At 47.8% G+C, this 17,137-nt stretch overlaps 1 protein-coding gene across 1 annotated transcript in view; it reads left to right on the forward strand.

The window, feature by feature from the left end:
• The window catches only part of tecta (tectorin alpha), a gene marked incomplete at its 3' end in the record, with an annotated part of 131,966 nt that overhangs the window by 50,887 nt on the left and 63,942 nt on the right, over nt 1–17,137 (forward strand). The window contains exons 10-11 of the mRNA XM_084320521.1: nt 16,618–16,701; nt 16,787–16,898. Coding sequence (XP_084176647.1) covers nt 16,618–16,701; nt 16,787–16,898 — 196 coding nt within the window. The remainder of the gene's footprint in view (nt 1–16,617; nt 16,702–16,786; nt 16,899–17,137) is intronic.

The following is a 17,137-nucleotide window of genomic DNA, read 5'->3' on the forward strand; positions in this document are numbered from 1 at the left end:
ATTGTGTGTGTCTTTCTGTTGGCTGATTTTAGCAATCTGTAAGATTTAGCGAGCTAACGCTTTATAGTTTTAAGGGCATGAGACTATTTAAACCATATCACTCAAAACTAAGGGAAAGAAATACATTGGGTATACTATTTTGTAATTTGTGAATCGATTTGTATTCTTAGAGGATAGAATCTTGCGAAACTGGAATTGCTGTATAAAGTAAACTTTGTTGTGTGCCAAAGTTCCAAAATTTTGAAATATTCATGTATTTTTAAAGATAACTGTTCAGGGTTATGTTGCTCATACTAGTGATCAGACTAGTATAAGCGTTGGCTGGTAACATGCACGATTAGCAAATAAATTGAGCTCTCCCCTTGTGTCAATCCCGCAAGTGTCAATTGATTCCCATAATTTTTTTTCCCCCATCGTATTTATTGTTTGTGTAGTGCAGCTCTGAAGAAAAGAGACCAGATGCAAATATTGCATAATGCATATTTACATTGCATCAGCCATTGGCCACCCTGCTCTCTAAATATCGGCATCGGCCACTGAAACACCCGCATTGTTCGATAGCCGCTCATACAACGCGATGTAAAAAAACATGCCGCATGAAAGTGCCGGTTAGAATCCTGACACAATGGCTTCCGGGAACTAAAGTCACACAGAAGCACAGTTTCCTTTAAGACCTCCGAGTGTCTCATCTGGCCCGTCTGCGCAAGTATGTTCAGGTTTTTCCTTTTAATTGTATCTTCAACCAAAGCAATCTACAAGTGTTAAACGAGTGTTTGATACTCTGCTACAAACCTGGTTTGTTAGTGAAAATATGTAAAGACGTGATGTGCAACATCATAATAAGAGACATTATGTAAAGACGTGATGTGCAACATCATAATAAGAGACATTATGTAAAGACGTGTTGTGCAACATTACCTTCATAATAAGAGACATTATGTAAAGACGTGATGTGCAACATTACCTTCATAATAAGAGACATTATGTAAAGACGTGATGTGCAACATTACCTTCATAATAAGAGACATTATGTAAAGACGTGTTGTGCAACATTACCTTCATAATAAGAGACATTATGTAAAGACGTGATGTGCAACATTACCTTCATAATAAGAGACATTATGTAAAGACGTGATGTGCAACATTACCTTCATAATAAGCTAGATTGTGTAAAGTTAATGTTGTGCATTTTGGACCCTGTTACACCAACCGCTCAGCTCACTAAGTATCCTGTTTCTAATGCATGTGCTGTACAGTGTGTCTCGTTTCCAGTCGGCTCGAGTGGTCGAGACACGTCTTTATCAGACCCCTCGCGTGTCGTGTTATCGGCCCCGACGACGTCCCCCCACCACCGCTATCTCGACTCGCACACGGCATGATATCCAATGAGAATATCCCAAGATAACCCCCCCCCCCCCCCCCCCCCGGTACCGCAATCAGCGGGCATGGTGTCGAGAAGAATAGGACTTGTGCACAAGACCACACGGGCCGCCGCGGCCCCCGGCTCAGACAAGCTGCCCTGGCAGAAAGACGAGACACGGCTGAAGTGAGGTGGGGTCTGGGAGGGAGAGAGAGAGGGGGAGAGAAAAGGAGGGGGGTTTTGGAAGCTTGAGTTTCTGCGGGTCTTCCTGCTATCCGCTCATGAATGGACTAGCTCTCTCTCTGACTCTCTCTCTCGCCTGGCCAGAGGCTCTATATATACCCCTCTCTCTCTCTGAGGCTCTATAGTAATTCTCTCTCTCTCTCCCCTCTCTCTCTCTCTCTCTCTCTCTCTCAGAGGCTCTATAGTAACCTCTCTCGCCCAGAGGCTCTATAATAACCTCTCTCTCTCTCAGATGCTCTATAGTAAACTCTCTCTCGCCCAGAGGCTCTATAATAACCTCTCTCTCTCAGATGCTCTTTAGTAACCTCTCTCACGCTCAGAGGCTCTATAGTAAACTCTCTCGCCCAGAGGCTCTATAGTAAACTCTCTCGCCCAGAGGCTCTATAGTAGCCTCTCTCTATAGTAACCTCTCTCTCTCTATAGTAACTATCTCTCTCAGAGGCTCTATAGTAACTATCTCTCTCAGAGGCTCTATATAGTAACCTCTCTCTCTCAGAGGCTCTATATAGTAACCTCTCTCTCAGAGGCTCTATATAGTAACCTCTCTCTCAGAGGCTCTATATAGTAACCTCTCTCTCAGAGGCTCTATATAGTAACCTCTCTCTCTCTCTCAGAGGCTCTATATAGTAACCTCTCTCTCTCTCTCAGAGGCTCTATATAGTAACCTCTCTCTCTCTCTCAGAGGCTCTATAGTAACCTCTCTCTCTCTCAGAGGCTCTATATAGTAACCTCTCTCTCTCTCAGAGGCTCTATATAGTAACCTCTCTCTCAGAGGCTCTATATAGTAACCTCTCTCTCTCTCTCTCTCTCTCTCTCTCTCTCTCTAGTAATCGCACACCGCCTGCTGTGTCACGGCCACTTCCCCCACGTTTAGGTTACAATGGGGTTCGCATAACGGCGGCGTTGCCCTCCCTTCTGTTCACCTCCGTCTCTCCCTCACATCCGTCTCGCTCACCCAACACCTCCAGGGTCTCCTTATTTCACATGACCCCGGGGGTCACGGCTCGGACTTTCCAATTTGCTCACTTTGTCCCCGACGGCGTTGTCTTCCGCGCGAATCAAAGACCTTTTTATAATCGGGAGGGGAGTCGTGTGAGAATAGAGTGCTGCCCAGTGTCTGGGCTTAGAGAGCTCAGGCCTCAGTGCGGCTACAGTGGGTCTGTGCTTTACTGCTTTTTATCTGAAAAGAGTATTTATTTTCATTATATTTTACAGAGTTTTTCTATTTACATTGCACCCGTTTACTCAATCCAAAGTTTTTACTCAAGGGAAAGTTTAACGTCGTAGCCCAACCTTTCCACCATCGCCCTAAGACGGCTCTCGAAAAACACAGGCTTCAGTTTACCCCTGTGCAGCGTGAACATTAAGTCAGCCAAGCATCACTCTTGTAACGGTGTCTGAACAGCACCAGTGATGGGCTACATGGTTGGGGTTTGTTTCTTTAGTTTTTTTTAGATGGCAGGATAGCAATAATGGGGACGTATCCTGCGTCGATATTCAGGTGACATACGCCACGTTTCGGTGCTTTGGTGCTAGTAATACATTTTGATATTTCATAAGAGGGGCTATCATGTATCACAGGGGCTTGCATGTTTGGGAATTGTGCTCTATTCTAATATATGGGATTTAAAACGTACATTTATAGAAGGGATCTGTATGGAAACAGATTTTCTTTTAGGACAAATCTTTTTTGTACGTGTGCAATGTGTCCTTGTGAAGATATTTGATATTACATGTGTGCCGTCTTCACCTCTAGTCGTCTCTTTGCACGTGCACACAAAGGGATCATTTATAGATTGAAATGAAAGCTTGCTTTAGTCTACAGGTAGTTGAAATGTTGACAGCTGTATGCCTAATACTGTGTAAAACACAATGATTGTAATTTATATTTGTCATCCTGCTATCAGAGGTTTAAAATAAATGATTTTACCACCAATGCTGTGAGCACTATATTTGGACATAGTGACATGTCAATTTGATGACTGGACTCAATGAATGATGAGATACTATAATGTGTAAATAAATGAGGTATATTTAAATTTTCAAGAAGAAAGGAAGTACAATCTGTTTTGTACATGGTCCCTGCCATTTGAAGTTGCTACAGTAAAAACTTGTATATATATATTTTTTTTTATACAGAATATATGTATTTATAACTAGTAAAGTAGTCTCTGTTATATAGTTGAAACTCAACAAGATGTAATATTGTAAGTAGGGATTGTGAAATTCCAGGTAGATACCGATTTTGGCAATTGACAATTTGGCCAATGCTGATACCAATATATATATATTTATATATGAGTGAAATTAAACTATTCCCCATTTAGCTGGGAACCCCTGGAAATCCTCTCAAGAAGCCCCCTGATGGACATTAAATGGTGTCCATTGCTGTAAAGACGAACCATGAATAGTTACCGGAAGTCCAGGCTGGGAACAAAATTAACTTTTTGACTTACCAGCCATTTGGCTGGTAGATTTAAAAAACTACCAGCCAGGCAGATTTTTTACCAGCCAAAAATTATAAATAGCTTTTTAGTATATCGCCATGTGTTATTATTACTATATAATACTCTCATATGCTATTTTCAATTAATATCATAAACAACATAAGGAATATTAGCATAATTTTGAGTGGACTGAAGGAATGAGTCAGCGTTAATAGTTTTAAATGCAAATAATTTATTGAAACATAGAAGTGGGGTCGGGACACACACACACACTGTTTCAACTCACCACCCCCGCATCATATTGTAGTCTAGTCTGTCTTCAAACTTCCACTCCTCTCGAAACTTTTTTTTATATTTGAATATCAACATTATCTGTCCATCCTCAGTAATCCTCAGTTTACTATAATATACTCCTGTCCTGAGTCCTGACTAGTGACTTCATCATCTTTCCAAACGCACGCACACACACAGAGAAAGGGAGAGTGCCCCCCCCCCCCCTTTCCATTTCCCCAGTCCACACCGTCTGCTGTTCTCTATGGCTCTGCCGCTGATCAGGATTAGCTTGTTAGCTTACGCTAACGTAACGTTAATTTCGGGAGACGTGGGCATAAAGGAATGGCGACGATGCAAAGCATGTTAGATGCATTTGACCCATTGTGAGAAAAAAAAACACCACAGACCTATTTTGGGTCGCAAAATAGGCGCACTGCTGTGTAGCCCTGCTCCTCTGCTTGACCGCCACACAGACATTAGCACGGACTGGGCGGATATGACTCGTCGAGTTGCCACAGGGTTTTTCAACATAAGAGTATATGAACCGAACGTTGCTAGCTGCCGGAGCCATAGATATTATGACTGGAGCTGCGCTTGGGGCGGAAATGAGACCCGGAACAGAATTTTCTAAATAAGAATCGATATGAACTATTTTGTTACCAGCCAGGTGGCGGGCAGACCTCTCATTGTTACTCGCCAAACCTTAAATCTGCCCGCCATTGGCGGTTGGCGGTTACTTATTTTGTTCCCTCAGCCATCCTCTATAGAGTTCAAGTTTCTTTATTAGTTGTCATACAGAATACTTTTATATGAAATGCTTTTTTCTGTTCTGCTCCTGAGCGTGTGCTAGATAAAAATAAAAATAGATAAGTATAAAATAGAAAGTCAAAAGTACATAAACAAGTGTTCAATATACATTATATACAATACAGAGTAGGGAAAAAAATTAGTAACTGAGTTACAATGCAGAAATGGGATGAGGTACAACTTAGGGTAAGGTGCAATGAGGTATGAGTTGTAGTGCAAATCTCCAATTACCAATAAATATAAACCAGAGTTCGGTTTGGTTTATTTGACAAAACACAAAAAAATAAAAAGCGTATAATGCCTTGTCTACACTAGCCAGGGTTTAGCCATGCTGTGACCTGTCTGGCACACAGTGAGCGTCTCTATTGTCTTTGGAACCTGGCTGGACCCCGGCTGAGACAGTCACCTTTCACAACCTGACCAAAGCTGGCCGGGACGGTTGTATCTTCATGGTTTAGCTTGTGTACCACAGTTATGGTTTGAATTTTGAAAGGTTGCCTAGCAATTGGAGAGTTTACAAAAAAACACAATGGAGGCACAACCATATCATACTAGCTCGCGGCCAGGCTGAACATAGCTCATGGAGACGAGGCATATGATATTGTCAGGAAAAACACAACAAAATACAGGACTTATTTCCATCATGGTCCCTGATGTTCCATCAGTCCATCCATGTCCAAACAAGATGGAGACAACGTCGTTCAATGTCAACATGCCACATCTTTTTACAAAAATCTATTTACAGTTTCAAAATATGCAGTCAAGTAATAAGATAAGTATGTTATATATATATTTGAACCCGATTTCAGTGTATTAAAATGACCACGTCCTTATTTAGAGATCTTATCTATCTAGTTTGACCTTTTTCTGCACCTCCTCAATTGCAAGAGGCAGTTACTTCCATTCCGTAGCACCAGATACCTTCACTATCATGGTTTTGAATCTGTAAAGGCTCAGGTTTTCTACCCTAGCTCTGGTGTTGTGATTATGAACTTCTAACTAGAAGTAATACTAATGTGGAGGTGACTAGGGGCTCCGCCATTTAAGATCCCATGGACCATCCACCACCAAATTACGACGCGCTCCATCCTCAACCGGGAGCCATTGGTGCTGCAAGGACTGGGACCTGCCTACACCACGACTCCTATGATCCAGCGCTAGTGCTACTCTCGCCGGTTTACCGTTTCTGTTTTGGGTGGACAACCAAAGGACCCTCAGCCAATGTGACAGACAGCAGGTGACCCACCAGTTTGTCGTCATGGGGAAAGGTGACCTGCGGGGTGGCTGAGCTCCGGCCCGGGGCAACAGAACAGGTACGAGGAGGACGGAGTAGGATGGTGGGGGGCGACTCGGCATCCAAGTGGCTTCGAGTTGCTGGCAGCGTGAACGCATGGTTAGCTCCCACAGCTCCGTTTCATAGGCTGGAGGAAGACTCAGCATTCTGCATATCCGTTCCTATGTCTGGCATGGATGTTTTTGAACCAAGCGGAGCAAACTCCATTACATACGTGTCAGGCGGTGCTGTGTTTCTGGGGCATCCCCTCCCACGCTTCCCCCCTCCCCCTCCTCCTCCTCCTCCTCCTCCTCCTCCTCCTCTTCCCCCCCCAACATGGCTCTAATCTTGAGCAGGATATCTGTGTCCACACACAGACACACTCCACCGCCCCACACGGAGACACTGCTGCAACCACCAGTCTCCTTCAGGGTTCAGGTTGTTATAATAAGGAGCTCAAGGCCTATTAGGGCGTTCGGATTAGCCACAGAGGAACCGACTCAAATTTCGATAATTTCTTTTGGCCTTTTGGAGAATTTTAAGAATTTGAAATGGCATCAATGAACAGAAATAGCACATTGTATGTATAAATGCAGTTTTCGTTCATAGGTCCTGCTGGTCATTCTCCATGGTTTCACCCTTACAGAGGTATCTCTCCTGACACATGTATGGGACATTCTCCTCTTCAACAACAAGATTGACCAAGAGTATGAGTACTGTAATATCTTGGATATTAACGGACAACGGAACAGTTGGTTGGTAAACAAGACGCTTTATTACTACCTCAGGTGGTTCCTCAATCCCAACAATCCCTGCCTCTCGCGCCACTCCCACTTACTGTAACTGTCGTAAACATGTCGTAACGTATACTCCTCTTGTAGTCAGTTAACAATACTATGACATCTCCCTTTTCCTTTTAACAATATCAACACATATCAATAACTTAGATATCTTTCTTTAACAATATCAACACATATCAATAACTTTGATATCTTCTCTTTAACAGTATCAACACATATTAATAACCATGACATCTCCCTTTTTTTTTTTTTTTTTTTTTTTATATCAACACTGTAACTGAGGGGTACAATTCCCTGACTGTATTGATAAGTATGGTATCATTAAACCACTACCGCTTTATGTACTTTAATTACTGGCCATACAGTACACGATATATGAATATGATGAACACTTCCCACAATGAAATCGGTTCCAGTCAAAGGTATAATCAAGTATTTAATGGAGCAAAAGGTACATAGGATACTTTACATTATTCTTTGAATGCACTTGTAAGGCAAAGGAATATGCGTAGGCAAATCAATAACGAATGTCCATTCTCTGGTTACGCAGGAGGTAATTATACAACCTGAATCTTAGGGAATTATATCTATGGTACACTAGTAATATAGCGGGAGATACTGGAAGGGGTTCCCCCTGGTTGTAAGCCAGCAGGGGTAGAAGATCTGTCGGTAGTAGAACATCTGGTCAACGATGACTAAGGAGACTCCAGGTACAGGAGCCGGTGCAGTAGCCTCTTGATCCACAGACGAATACAGCTTGGTTCTCCTGTAGACTGTAGCTCCACAGTGAAGAAAGCTAGTCGGCCTCAGGCTCTCTGAGGCGCCGACTCGACTTGACTCCTCGCGGGGTAAATCCAACACGTGCAGGCGTCGGCGATTATCCGCTCCATAAATCACAGGACCAAAGCAAATATATTCCAGCCGCAAAGGGCTATGTAGTCGTCGGGTAGATTAATCCAGTGTACATGTCCATACGGTTCTCGTCTAGGTCTCCTCGGGTGAAAGCGCCATGTGGTCAGCCCAGCCTGGATAAGAACTCTAGCTAATACGAGGAAGCGTTGGAGATGCTGGTCACTGTAGAACTTTAACCGCACGATACACTATACACAAATAGACTATTAATGACTTAATAGAAATATGTCGCACTCGACGGTATAGCGCCAAACTCTGACAATTCAGTTATTAATTCGCACACGGTCTCAATGCTCTATTCTGGGGCCAAACAGGCCATACTTCACCGCACGTTGTATCGTGGGTGAGGCTTCAACTTATTGGTAACTCATACTAAGGACGAAGGGTAAGGGGCTTCTATATTCACCTGCGCCGTATTTATACGCACGGTGAACAAACTAGTTCCAATCCCATTTCTGTCGCGTATCCCTGGGCAAGGCCGGGCATGTCCAGACACGTCTTGACGGTGACTTTGAACCTGACTCCGGAGGCCGGTCCCTGGCGCCGGTGGACCGCTGTCCAATAGGAGAATGAACTATTATGGTCTGTGCTAAAGGGATATTCCGTGTATATGTACAAGGAATATACAGGGGATATCAAACGATATACAAATACTATGCAATATATATCAATAAATAAATATATATATTCGGTTTAATCTGATCCTTTGTAACAGCCGCACCCTAATTAGTCCCACCTAATTAGCTAAGCAGAGACAGATTAACCGCACTGTCCACTACTCAATGTCTGTTGTGAGGGGTCGGTCAGTTCACAAAGTCATGGGGTCATGGTCGTCATCGATGGTATCGGGGAGCCTTGGCAGTTCTATTAGCCTCGCCACGGGTCGGGTGTAGATCCGCCCTTGGACGAGCACTTCGGCTGCTCGGACCTTTCCGTCGGCACCGGTGATCACTTTGCTTACGCGGCCAGCTCGGGGTAGTGACTGGTCGATAATCATGACGACTGTTCCTTCTGTCAAATTGTAGCATGGCGTACAGTGCTGTCTTTATTGAACGTACTTCTCGTTCCCAAGTTCCACCGAAGTGAGGTGCGTTCGGGGGATTAAACTGGAAGTCAATCTGGTATGGAGCGAGGTGGGTCTTAAGTTCTGGGCCCATAGCTTGGAAGCTCTCTCTCAGCTATCTTTCTCCGCCTTTGAAGTTTGTCCCATGATCAGACAACAATATAGACGGTTTACCTTTCCGCGATGTGAATCTTCGGAAGGCCATAAGGAATGAGTCTGTGCTCATGGTTGGAAGGAGTTCTATATGCATCGCTCGGGTGGTCATGCATTTGAATACAATACCCCACCGCTTCTCGGTTCCTCTTCCTTTCTTTATATACAGCGGGCCAAAACAGTCCATACCGGTGGAGTGAAAAGGCTTGTCGCCGAGTCGGAGGCGACAGGGAGGTAGGTCAGCCATCCGGGGTATACTGGGCTGCGCTCGCCACTTACGACAGTCTAGACAGGTTCGCTGGAAGCGCCGCACTGCTTCTCTCCCTTGCAGTATCCAATAACGACGTCTGATCTCCGCGAAGACTCTCTCTGCCCCGGCGTGATGCACATCCTCGTCGTATTTCTTTATGATCAGCTCTGTGACCTTATGTCGGCTGTTTAAGACTATCGGGTACTTGACGTCATCCGTTAAGTCTGGAGCTCTCCGCAGACGACCACCCACTCTGATGAGACCATGGGCGTCGCTCTCGGGGGCTAGGTGGAGCAGTCTGCTGTCTGATGGGACGGGCTTTGCTCCCTGTAGACAGTCTAGCTCATCGGGGAACGAGTCTCTCTGGGCTCGTTGTAGTAGGAGAAGTTCTGCTTCTTCGTAGTCAGCTGCTGTAATGTCAGTAGTGAGCTGAACCTCTGGGTGGTGCCACAGGAATGTCTTTAGCTGCGCACTCTCTAGGGTGAGGCAATCGTCTATGTCGGGGTCTGTGGAGACGAGTGTGTTCAATCCACAGAACATAGATTTCTTGTTTTCTGCCTCCTCTTTACTCGCTTCCCGTGGGGTGGGTGTAGGCCACTCTTCTTCCGGGAGCTTGAGGAACTCTGGCCCGTCACTGTATAGGTTGTGACGGGTGAGGTCATCCAGGGACATTCCCCGGGTGATGACATCAGCTGGGTTGTGTTTTGTGTCCACATACCTCCAGCTTGCTACTTCTGTTAAATCTTGAATCTCTGTGACTCTGACTCCCACGAAGACCTTGTATCTGCACGAATCAGACCGGATCCATGTGAGTACTGTCGTGGAGTCTGACCACAAGATTGTTCTTTGCACCGGAATGGTGAGTTCACGTTGGATTAACGTGGCGAGTTGCGCTCCTGCTAGGGCTGCGCAGAGCTCTAGACGCGGGATAGATTGTTGCTTTCGTGGGGCTATTCTTGAGCGGGCCAGGATGAAAGCAGTATGTATTTCTCCTCCCTCCTCTCGGGCACGCAAGTAGGCCACCGAACCGTAGGCTACTTCGGAGGCGTCGCTGAAGACGTGCAGGTCCATCTGGCACGTCTCCGGCCTCACTGTGGGTGGGAAGTAGCTGCGGCGTATGTTAACACCTGGGAGTGAGCTGAGTTCCGTCTCCCACTCTCTCCATGTGGATGCAAGGTGTTCGGGTATGGGGTCGTCCCAGCCCTGGTCCTTGTCCCATAACGCTCTTACAATCATCTTTGCCCTGGTGGTGTAAGGTAGAATACATCCCAACGGGTCATATTGTCTGGCGAGTGTTCTGTATACACTCCGTCTGGTGGTCGGTAGTGCAGTCGACCTTCCCTGCTCCTTGGTCAGGGGTGTGTGTTTATAATGGAGCGAGTCTGTTTTGAAGTGCCAGACTAGTCCTAATGTCATTTCTTGGGCTTCTCCTGGGATGGTCGCCATCCAGGTCTCGCTGCTTGCTGCCTTGTCCTCGGGGGAGAGGCTGCGCAATACTTGCGGGTCGCTGCTGGCCCACTGCCTGAGATCAAAGCCGCCTTTGATCAGGGAGGCGCGGAGCTTGAGTAGAAGGGCCTCGGCTTCTTCTGGCGTCGAGACGCTTTGCAGACAGTTGTCCACGTAGAAACTATTTTCTACACTTTTTTGGACCTCTTCATCAGCTGCTGGGTCCTCTGCGACGTGTTTTTGCAGTGCAAACGTAGCACAGCATGGGCTGCATGTGGTTCCGAAAGGGAGGACTTCCCATTGATAGATGGCTGGTTGCTCATCCCCGATCCTCTCTCTCCATAGGAACCGCAGCAGGGGCTTGTCCTCCTCCACTAGTCTCACCTGCAGGAACATCCCTTTGATGTCGCCGCTGATGGCCACCTTGTCCTGGCGGAAACGTAGTAACACGCCTAGTAGAGAGGGGCCGAGTGTTGGGCCGGGCAAGAGCTCTTTATTCAGATTTTGTGATCCGATCTGGTAGCTGCAGTTGAACACAATACGATCCTTACCGTTGTGGTGGACTTTGTGGTGCGGCACGTACCATGATTCGGTCGTCTGATCGGCCTCTTTAATGTCAATTTTCTTTATGTGTCCCGCTGTGATTAGCTTGTTAATCTCAGCGCGGTACACAGTCTCTTGAGCGGGGTCTCTGGCTAGGCGCCGCTCTGTGTTCAATAGATACCGCTCCGTCGCTTCTTTTGGGGCGTGGAAGGTAGGCATACCCTCTCGCCTCAGGAGTGGAGTTGCGTATCTCATCACTCCGTTGACTTTGACTCTCTTTGTCCCTTGCTCGAGGAGTGCTATAGCGTAAATGTCTTCCTTGGAACGAATGTCTTTCTTTTCATTCTTAAAGGGCATTGTCTCTAGTGTCCATAGCCTCTCGACATGCTGTAGGAGGGTGGTGTCTTCTTCTGTCACTCTGGAGTGGAGGCAGCTAGTGGCTGCTGTTCGGTTAAGAGACTTAGCGAGGGGGCCTTGTAATGTCCATCCTAGGCGGGTCTCGACTGCTGCAGGACAGCCTCTGGGCCCTGTGTGGACCCGGTCTATCGGGACTATGAGGTCTGCATGGTCGGAGCCTATCAGCAGGGTCGGGGTGGCACCGTCTATGAGCGGGATAGGTAGTTGACGCAGGTGCACATATTTATCCATCAGCTTGGTGATGGGGTAGGTGTACTGCGACAGGCCTATTTCTTGGCTGGTGAAAGCATTAATAATCCTATACCGTCTCTCTGGCTGCCCGCTTGCTGCGATAGTGAAGGAGACATTCTCGCCCTTTATCGTCTTTAGATCTCTTCTTATTGTCCGAATCGTCATCTGGTTTTCGCTCCCCCGCAGCCCCAGCTGGGCCTCAGCGGACGCGAGGAGAAGGGTCTTCTCTGACCCGTCGTCAAGGACGGCGTAAGTGTCCATGACCTTGTCTTGGTAACTCAGTGTTACGCGGACCACCTTTAAGAGCACCCGGGCGCCCCCGCTGCTGGCGGGGTCAATGTACATAACACTTGCCTTTGTGCTGCTTGAGGGTGCAGGCTTTCTTCTGTTACTGTCGTGTAGGACATCTAGGTGGGCTCCGTCACACCGACTACACCTCTTCTTTAAGCGGCAATCGGCTGCCATGTGACTGCGCGCACATCGGTAACAGCGTCGGTTGGACTTTATCCATTGACCCACCTCGTCGGCGGTCATCTTCTTGAACGTGTCACATTGTGACAACCAGTGTTCTTTTTCGCAGTACGGGCACACCATCTTCCACTTCTCTTTCATCGAGGGGGTACTGTGGTTCTTGCTGCTCGGTACTGATTCTGATTGGTGCATGACGGTCACCAATCTTCGGCCATCGTTTGCTCTCCTAGGTCCCTCTCTGGAGCTTGGGGTGCTCCGCATGAACGTATCCAACCGTAGGCTGTTGACTTCTCTCGCCAGGAAGTCGGCTAGGTCTAGGAGGGATGGCTCGGGACCGTTAGGATCACGGTGGTCTCTTTGCCGCCTGAAGCGCTCTTGTCGGGCGGGCGGAAGCTTCTCTAAAATCCTCTCGACATTAGAGTTTGCGTACAGTTCGTGCATACCCTTTTCTCTTTGCGCCCCCAGCATCCCTACCAGGGATTGTACCTTGATAGACAGGTCATCTAGTGAGCGATTGTCTGTGGCTGGGGGTAGGCGGTCAATATGCCTTATCTCTTGTATTACGTAGTCCCATATGCGTCCATATCTTTGGTCGAGTGCTGCTAGAGCCGCTGTGTATGGGGTAGTAGAGGTGGCATAGGCCAGCGCTATATTGTGCGCTCGGGGCACCTTGAGGTGCTTCAGTAGGATAGCATACTTGTACGGTTCGTCAGCTACATCGGACATCATTGTCTCTAAGCACATTCGTAGCTCCGTGTACTGTGCTCTGTTCTCGTGGGTGAAGTTCGGAAACGTCGGTGTGCCAATGTATGATGCCATGGATGGCTGGCACATCGGTGAGCGTTGGAAGAGAGGCCTCCTAGGCGAGTCTCCTCTTACGCCTCTTGGTGGGCTGGTACCTGCTGGGTACCATGGCCCGCGTATCCAGGTGCTATTCCTCGGGGCTGGTCGTGCGTCAAGCTCACCCGTGAATTGAGTCGGGGGTCTGTAGCGCAGAGCCGCGGAGGTAGAGCCTGGGCTGTACTGGACCTCCTGGTCCTGTGGAGTTCTGTGCTGCTGTCGGGCTTGACTCTCCTCCTCTCCCTCTTCTTCTTGCTCTGGCAGGTCCTCTAGATCCTGTAGTCGTCTATTTAGCCTCTCCGCGGTGTAGACCGTTTCTTCCTTGTAGCTGGTCCTCGCATGGACCGGTCGGGGAAGGAGTTCGGAGGGGGGTATAGGCTCTCTCTGGTGGTCGGGCTCAGGGTCGCTTGATCGGGTAGGGGAGGGTGCCCTTGACCCGTGTCTTGACGAGGCCCTGGAACCCCGTGCGGAGGGAGGGGGTGTTGCCCTGGCGATCAGCTGCTCCATTATCTGCGCTTGTAATCGGTCGCGCTCGGCTTCACGCTTGGTGAGAGCGAGGTCACGCTCCGCTTCTCTTTGGGCACCGGCAGCGGCGCGCTGGGCTTCGGCGGCGGCGCGCTCTGCTTCTCTTTGGGCACCGGCAGCGGCGCGCTGGGCTTCGGCGGCGGCGCGCTCTGCTTCGGCGGCGGCGCGCTCTGCTTCGGCCCGGTCTCTTACCATATTCTCTTCCGTCTGAAGGCGTCTAATCTCTAGACGTATACGATCTTCGTCGCTCCGTTGCTGCGCTTGAAGGCGTTCTCTTTCCATGGAAGAATGTTCGCGCTCGCTAAGCATCTGTGCTTGGAGTCGATCGCGCTCTGTAGAGGCTGCTAGGCTGGCGAGGAATGCCTGTGCCAGCATCTTGTCCGCCCCGCTGGGGGAAGACGCTGGTTGAGGTGATCCGCTCCTGGCAGTACTCGTTGGAGATCTGTTCTCCTGTGGCGAGTCCTGGAGATCCATCTCCGGGGTGCTCTCCTCTTCTTGTAGCGGGTAGAGTTCCATCCCTGGAGAGCTGTCTTTATCCTGGAGCTCTCCGGGGACTACTTCTTCGGTCTTGGCGGGGGGTAAAGTCGTGTCAGGTCCCTCCTGGTCCCTACCGTGAGCTTGGTCAGTTACGTTAGAACCCACTAGGGCCTCTATTGGCGGGGTAGCCTGGGCGATAGGGTCGGACATAATTTTACTATCTACTTTTTCCGCGTTTACCGTCTGTAGAAGGCTAGGTAGTATATTGGCAACGTAATCCTCTAAGTACTGAGGTGTCTGCCGTCTACGCTGCGGGCGATCTACTTTAGGAGAACCGTTTTGTGGAGTGTTCATCATAGGCCATGTCAATATTAATACCGCTATATTAATATTACACTAGTTACCCTCCGGCTCGAAGGACCAATTGTAACTGAGGGGTACAATTCCCTGACTGTATTGATAAGTATGGTATCATTAAACCACTACCGCTTTATGTACTTTAATTACTGGCCATACAGTACACGATATATGAATATGATGAACACTTCCCACAATGAAATCGGTTCCAGTCAAAGGTATAATCAAGTATTTAATGGAGCAAAAGGTACATAGGATACTTTACATTATTCTTTGAATGCACTTGTAAGGCAAAGGAATATGCGTAGGCAAATCAATAACGAATGTCCATTCTCTGGTTACGCAGGAGGTAATTATACAACCTGAATCTTAGGGAATTATATCTATGGTACACTAGTAATATAGCGGGAGATACTGGAAGGGGTTCCCCCTGGTTGTAAGCCAGCAGGGGTAGAAGATCTGTCGGTAGTAGAACATCTGGTCAACGATGACTAAGGAGACTCCAGGTACAGGAGCCGGTGCAGTAGCCTCTTGATCCACAGACGAATACAGCTTGGTTCTCCTGTAGACTGTAGCTCCACAGTGAAGAAAGCTAGTCGGCCTCAGGCTCTCTGAGGCGCCGACTCGACTTGACTCCTCGCGGGGTAAATCCAACACGTGCAGGCGTCTGCGATTATCCGCTCCATAAATCACAGGACCAAAGCAAATATATTCCAGCCGCAAAGGGCTATGTAGTCGTCGGGTAGATTAATCCAGTGTACATGTCCATACGGTTCTCGTCTAGGTCTCCTCGGGTGAAAGCGCCATGTGGTCAGCCCAGCCTGGATAAGAACTCTAGCTAATACGAGGAAGCGTTGGAGATGCTGGTCACTGTAGAACTTTAACCGCACGATACACTATACACAAATAGACTATTAATGACTTAATAGAAATATGTCGCACTCGACGGTATAGCGCCAAACTCTGACAATTCAGTTATTAATTCGCACGCGGTCTCAATGCTCTATTCTGGGGCCAAACAGGCCATACTTCACCGCACGTTGTATCGTGGGTGAGGCTTCAACTTATTGGTAACTCATACTAAGGACGAAGGGTAAGGGGCTTCTATATTCACCTGCGCCGTATTTATACGCACGGTGAACAAACTAGTTCCAATCCCATTTCTGTCGTGTATCCCTGGGCAAGGCCGGGCATGTCCAGACACGTCTTGACGGTGACTTTGAACCTGACTCCGGAGGCCGGTCCCTGGCGCCGGTGGACCGCTGTCCAATAGGAGAATGAACTATTATGGTCTGTGCTAAAGGGATATTCCGTGTATATGTACAAGGAATATACAGGGGATATCAAACGATATACAAATACTATGCAATATATATCAATAAATAAATATATATATTCGGTTTAATCTGATCCTTTGTAACAGCCGCACCCTTAAAAAAAATTATTATTGAACTCTCCCCTCACAGGTCAAGTCTCTGGACAGGTTTAACAGGTCTACCAGACCTGGTTTGGATCAGTACATCAGTGTTCCTTGTTGGACCAAGCGAGCCATGGTTTGGGCTCATCTGAATGTCAGGTGTGTCATTCCCGGGATTTGTGTCATCATTCGCTGGAGGCCCCGCTACGGGCACCGCTTGGAGATGTCGACGGTTACGCCTGTACAGAGCACCCTGCTCTGTCTCGATGAGATAAGACCTCTGTGTAACGCTCTCACCTGCCACTACTGCAGGTGTGGACCAGGTCTTTTGATTGTCCAGTCTGGTGAGAACATGGTCTCCTCGCTGCAGTGGTGTGAGCTCTCTCACGCCATGGCGTTTGTTATAGTAGAAGGCCTGTTTGCTCTTCTCCGCAGCATCTCAAGCTCTGACGTGATGTTTGTTCGGCCACCTTGGTTGCAGGTTCTTGGCCAGAGTGGGCAGTGTCGTCCTGATTTTCCTGCCCATTAGGAGCTCTGCCGGACTGACACCCCCGTACTGCTGTGTGGAGAAGAACGGTAAACCATTAAAGCAAGTAGGGGGTCCTTTTGTCTCAGAATCCCCTTGGCCGTTTGGACTGCACGTTCAGCATAACCGTTTCCTTGTGGGTTGTGGGGACTAGAGGTTGTGTGCTTAAAGTCCATGTCACAGGCAAAGCCTCTGAAGACATCACTGCTGAACTGCGGTCCGTTGTCACTGACAACCTCCTCCGGTATTCCGTGCCGGGCAAACGTGGCTCTCAGCTTCAAGATCACATGTGCACTAGTCGTGGTA

Source organism: Notolepis coatsorum (genome assembly GCF_963971535.1).
Source record: "Notolepis coatsorum genome assembly, chromosome: 8".
Taxonomy (NCBI): domain Eukaryota; kingdom Metazoa; phylum Chordata; class Actinopteri; order Aulopiformes; family Paralepididae; genus Notolepis; species Notolepis coatsorum.